General features: G+C 45.1%; 1 protein-coding gene across 6 annotated transcripts in view; it reads right to left on the bottom strand.

The window, feature by feature from the left end:
• LOC118299430 (SPRY domain-containing SOCS box protein 4) overlaps positions 1-6,000 on the bottom strand; it is a 29,165-nt gene continuing 23,165 nt past the window's right edge. For all 6 annotated transcript variants that reach the window (XM_035623167.2, XM_035623165.2, XM_035623166.2 and 3 more), the window contains one exon: positions 1-238. In XM_035623167.2, the coding sequence (XP_035479060.1) occupies positions 111-238 (128 nt within the window). In that variant the 3' untranslated portion in view covers positions 1-110. The remainder of the gene's footprint in view (positions 239-6,000) is intronic.

Below are 6,000 nucleotides of genomic sequence, written 5' to 3'. Positions count from 1 at the left end.
TGTGTGTGTGTGTGTGTGTGTGTGTGTGTGTGTGTGTGTGTGTGTGTGTGTGTGTGTGTGTGTGTGTGTGTGTGTGTGTGTGTGTGTGTGTGTGTGTGTGTGTGTGTGGGTCACTGGTACTGGAGGTAGTTCTTTAGAGTCTGTGGCAGTGGGAGTGTGTCGATGTGATGGATGCGCTCTCTGCCCAGAGCCAGTCGAGCTACTCGTCTGCACAAGTCCATGAGGGGGAGGGGCTCCGCTGTGAGGGACGAGAGAGAGAGACGAGACGAGGGTTAGTCCACAACCAGGAGTGTCGTGACAGAGTTCGTTCGTTTCCCCCACCAAGAGGAAACGTTTTTTCAGCAGGACAACGCATTTCCATGAAACTTGGTGGAAGGATGGCACATGGGAAAAGCTGAAATTTCAGCACGGAATCCCAAAAGAATCTTTTAAATTACATCGACAGTTTTTTTGGGACATTTTCACAGATTTCCCAAGGTACTAGAATGGCACGGGTGGGGCACATACCTCTGCCAAGAGCCAACCCCTTAAATTTAAATCAAGCTGCACCAGAGTGCACATAATCCTAGATGTCAGCCTTTTAAATGTCTTTTTTCCATCCTGATCAAATTCATTATTCCTTAAGAAAATCTGTGAATAAAAATAAAATCCCCATCTAGCAATGTAAAAGAAAATTCCCAGATCCGCCCCCTTTGTCAGGATCTGCCCCAAAATGCAATGCCTTCGTTCTTGGCCCATGTCCCATCCTTCGACCAATAGGTTCAGTAGTTTTCGATCCTGCTCACAAACAAACCAACCTGTCAAACAACAAACAAACTGAAAGGCTTAGCACAGCAGACCAGTTCATACATGATGTTAATAAAACACGTTTTACCTGTACACCTGATTCTCACACACACACACACACACACACACACACACACACACACACACACACACACACACACACACACACACACACACACACACACACACACACACACACACACACACACACACACACACACACACACACACACACACACACACACACACACACACACACACACACACACACACACACACACACACACTATTTCTCCTCCATTTAACAAAAGAAACTGCAAACAACAGGAAGGACGCAACTTTCCCCACCCATAATTATTCTGACAGCCCAATTAAACAAATACTTTCACAGGACTGTTAGAGGACGAACAAGATGGAGATTTCTGTGATTTCTCTACAGGACAGTTACTGTGGCTAAAGGTCTGTGTCCTCGTGAACCTGAGATTTAAAATGACTGCCTCACACGATCTCCTTTTTCAGCTGTGGGTTTAATTCACTGTTCAAAGAAAAGTAGCCGCAGATGACAATATAAATATATTGACGCTGCTCAGACATGTCAACACTTCGTGCCAGTGGCACGTGGCATTTTCCCTCCCCGTCGATTTTGGAGGCGATTGTTGTCGGTGCATGTCAAACAGACCCGACTCCTGTATGGACGTCAAGCTGCTCCCCCTGGAAGCTCCATCTGCTGGAGCAGAAGTCCTGCTGCTCAGCGTCTATGTACACACCTTGGAGAACACGAGGAGGGGCGTTCACACACGCACACTAACATAAACACATTAACTGACGGGCTGCAGACTGAAAAGAAATATGTGTTGTCGTGTCCCTGAGCTTGTTGCTCGGGGCTGTCGCCGCAAAGATTCTGTTCTTACTGCACAAATTGGTGAAGCCATCGATTCCACTGTGGTAACTGCCAAAATTATGTAAATATATAAACTCCAGCTGCTACAAAATAATCTAAAATAAGTTTGTTTAGTCTGTTCTTTAGACTATTATTCATATTCTAATCTGAATGTCTGCTGGTGTCGTCGTAGTGAGCGACTTCAGCAGCAGGATATTGGTCGGGGGATATTAGGCTATAGCATATATAGCTCGCACTGGTAAACATTGACCGCTTCAACAGCTCAGTTTGGTGTAGTAATTTATTGATCAAACCAACGATTGGACCGTTTTCTTCTGGGCAATGGCCTCGAAACGCTCGTATCAATTAATTATTATAGCGCCGAGGCTACGGGAGGGATTTTGCATCCGTCTTCAGTCTGCAGTCGGCTCCTCCACAACAATGTTGAGTCTTTTTGATCGCCACTTAAATATTGCATGAGTTATTTTTTTGTTGTTGATTCTGCTCATATTTTGCACAATAAAAATATAATTTGCCATTGCAGATGGAGCTTTGCTTAAAACACACACACACACACACACACACACACACACACACACACACACACACACACACACACACACACACACACACACACACACACACACACACACACACACACACACACACACACACACACACACACACACACACACACACACACACACACACACACACGTAAATTCACATACACAAACAAGCAAACCAAGCCTAACAAGCCTCCTCTGTGGCTGATGGAATGGAGCCAAACTGTGGAGAGAAATGATTCTATGAAAAGTGAAAAGCGCACCACATGACCACAAACCGAGACCAAATAAATATGACTCAAATACGCAGTGTCTGGTCTGAGGAGTGTTCATGGAGCCAGAGCAGAGCGAGTCTCTCTGGAGGAGCCCAGTCAGTCCGCTGGCCCTGTGAGTAGATGACCCCTGAACGGTGACCATCCATACATACATACATGGCTATAAGGAAACAGGAGCTTATCTAAAGTGAGGACTGGACAAGATCACATAAACATCTTTTCGCCTCACACAAAGATGCTAATTAAAAGCATATCGTCACGGGAATCTTCCCTGAATGTCTCCGTCAGGATCAAAGATGGTCAACTCTCTAGAAAAAGATCCAATTAGAAAGTCCATGTGTTTTTGTACTCTCTACTTTCAGATGTCATTTTTGCAATTAATGGTGATCTTTCCTTACCGAGTTCTTCTTCTGTGGTCTGGGAGGTGATCTTTGGGATCTCAAGGAAGGGAAATGGTGAAATCCAGCGATGAACAACAGAACAGTTGTCCCACTATCTGGATTTATTCAACTCAGCATCATGGGGACACGCGTAGCTGATTGTGGTTTAATTTGTAGCCACATCCACGCGGTAAGAGCCCAAATCCGGAAGACATGATGAATGAGCAGATTACAATGTGCAGTGATGTGTGCAATGACACGGCAGCAAGAGAAACACTCACTGCACATCGCATCCCTCCGACGGCTTATTAGCATCTCAGTATTTTAGCTCAGTAACAGTAATCATCTTCAACAAAGACACCTGAAAACTCACGTCACGTGACCATTCATGTACACTGGTCATTAAATTATCTTCTCTGCAGCCGGTCGCTTCGTTACAGAAAATAACACGGAGAAAAAACATAGTGAAAAGTACGACGAGGGATTTCTTTTTCTTGGACTAACAGCGAGGGGGAACTGTCACTGACAGTAAGTGTTTATGTTTTTCCTTCACCGCTGTAGTCATGACTGATATAAACAAATCAGGGAGTGAATGCCAGTGACTGCGTCATTGTTTCTTAACATCTATGTTTTTGCCCGTCCATATTACAATGATCTCCCCAGAGTTTTCAAACTGAAATGGCGAGCAGCAGTTCCAAACTTCTCAGTATTTTGGTCGACAGGCGACAGTGATGAAATTTGATGGAAATTTGATGAAAACTCAAACATAGTCATGTACATGTGGCCTAAGGACAATATTACGAGACTAAAACAAGTTGTTGGTTCACGTCTCTGTTCATCGTGCACCTCATGACTGACGGTGGACCTGAGGTCTCACACACTTGGTGTGAGGGAACCTCCACAGACGGACGTACGTTCTGTTTGGACCTGACAGCACCCATCAATCAGTCTATCCTCATATCACTTGCTCATCAGTCCAGCCCCCGCATTCATGTAGTCTCCATAGTAACCAGCCACTGTCACCGTCACTGCGATGGGGGTGTATAGTCACACATGCACACGTTACATGCATTGTACGTGTCTAGAGGTGCTGCCTGTGTTGTTTGCCAATCTGAATGTTCCACTGAATGTCTCTGAAGGTCTGAAGACTAGAATGAAAAAGCCTTGTCACAGGAGATCCTCTGAAACAAGGAGACGGTCGTTCATTCGCCAAAATCACAGAGAAAACACAACTAGAGTTGGAGGAGGATTGATCCTTCGGTTGTGTGTTTCTGTGGAATTAATAACTACATTTTCTGTCCATTTAAATTCAACCAGCATCTTTAGGATACTTGTTTTCTCCTCACGTATCTGTACCTCTCGCTATCATCCGTACCAAAAGGAAAAAACAGGGATTATCAGATGCTCGGTCCAAAGTGCAAGTGCAACACCTTCGTTATGTCAAAAGTGAAACATGACTGCTGGCAGTGACAAGATTGATTCCCCCAGAGACAGAAGCATAACTCTGACAGTGATCTCCTGAGAAAGGTGATGCTGCGATTCCTTAAAACCAGCCAATCCCTGCTGGCACAAACTGGTCTCCATGGTAAGGGTTGCCCAGGGCGACAAGTGGTCCTGTCAGACAGTGGCGATAAGCACCTAAACAGGAAGTACTCACTGTCCATCAACTGGTAGGACAGACAAACATGGTTAGGTTGTGGTTAAAAATATAAATGACAGCCAATTTCTCCTCAAATTAGATCAAAATATTAACGCATTTAATTAAGCCTGTAGAATTACTCAAAAACTACAGAAGGATTTCCACAAAACTTGTTGGATGTGGCGTGGGCCAGAGAAGAAACCAATACATTTTGGCACTGACCCAGGAAATACTTATTCCCGTCTTTAACATCACAAGCACAATACTGAGAGCCATTCTAGTTTACATTTTGCCTACATTAGATGTAGTCTATGCAACGAGAACACCGACTGACAGACTGTATGTCATTTTTGACACATTAAAACCCAGAATGACTTCCAATGAACAGGCAGGTTTAATAATTAATTCATGCTCATTAGTCTGGAGCTTTTCGCTAATATTTCACATCTTCCTCCACCGTACACTCTCCCTTTCCTATCACGCACACATGCCTCTTTTCTTTTAATGGCCCAGAGACTATATTCTGACAGACGTATATGAAACATTGAACAGCGGACAGAGTGTGTGGTTAAAGACGACCTAGCGCCCGGCTGGTGCGCACACCTACCTGACACTGAATCGAGAACAAAGTGGAGGAGGAGGGCGGGTAGGAGTTGCGGGATGGCGGCGCGTCAGCTAGTCTGCCCTCACTGAGGTGAGATGGCTCATAGGCCGCTGGCTTCCTCCACTCAGGCGACCACGGCCCGACGAACTTGGGAAGGGGTTTGTATGCACTGAATAGACGTCAGCGCCATTACCATGTGAGGCATCACGACCCAGTTATGTCCTACTCAGAAAATGTGGCAGGACACATCCATCTTTTTGGCACGTGTTCCAGTTCACTCAATTTAACTCCACCCCCCTCGCCCTGCCTTCCTTTCATTAAACGTGATGTAGCCAGGTAACGGGGAGGGCCTGCAGACTCGCGGCCATCAATATCTAATAGATTAGCATAAAACCGGTGAGCTGACTGACCTAGTTTTAAGATGAAGAAGTGTGTATGCGTCTACATACACACACCCATAAGGTGCGGACACACCTCCAGTGCCAATATGTTGTTCACTGAGAGGTCAAAGGGGGGGGAGGAGCTGAATATATTTCAGGATGGAGACAGAATTAGATCATTGATGGATGAGAAAAAAGAAAATTGGAGCAGAATGGTGAGGAGAGCAGGAGGTGACGACGCAACACAACCGCTCGCTCAGTGCGGACGACGGTTGCTTAGTGAACTTCTGAGAAGCGGATGTGAATTCCATCCACTGACGACATCTGAGTTTATGTTACCACGCAACTGCTAATAGAATCACGACAGAAGCAGGGACTGACGTCAAACACGTCCATGGTGAGAGAGAGAAAATTCTAACGAGGTTCAACAAGTTTTTGAACAACGACAATATTTTTAAACTGCAACTATCCATTAGCATTTATCACATTA

This window comes from Scophthalmus maximus, chromosome 11, assembly GCF_022379125.1.
Source record: "Scophthalmus maximus strain ysfricsl-2021 chromosome 11, ASM2237912v1, whole genome shotgun sequence".
NCBI lineage: Eukaryota > Metazoa > Chordata > Actinopteri > Pleuronectiformes > Scophthalmidae > Scophthalmus > Scophthalmus maximus.
The sequence above is the reverse complement of the archived record's forward strand: the minus strand, read 5'-3'. Positions and strand labels throughout refer to the sequence as shown.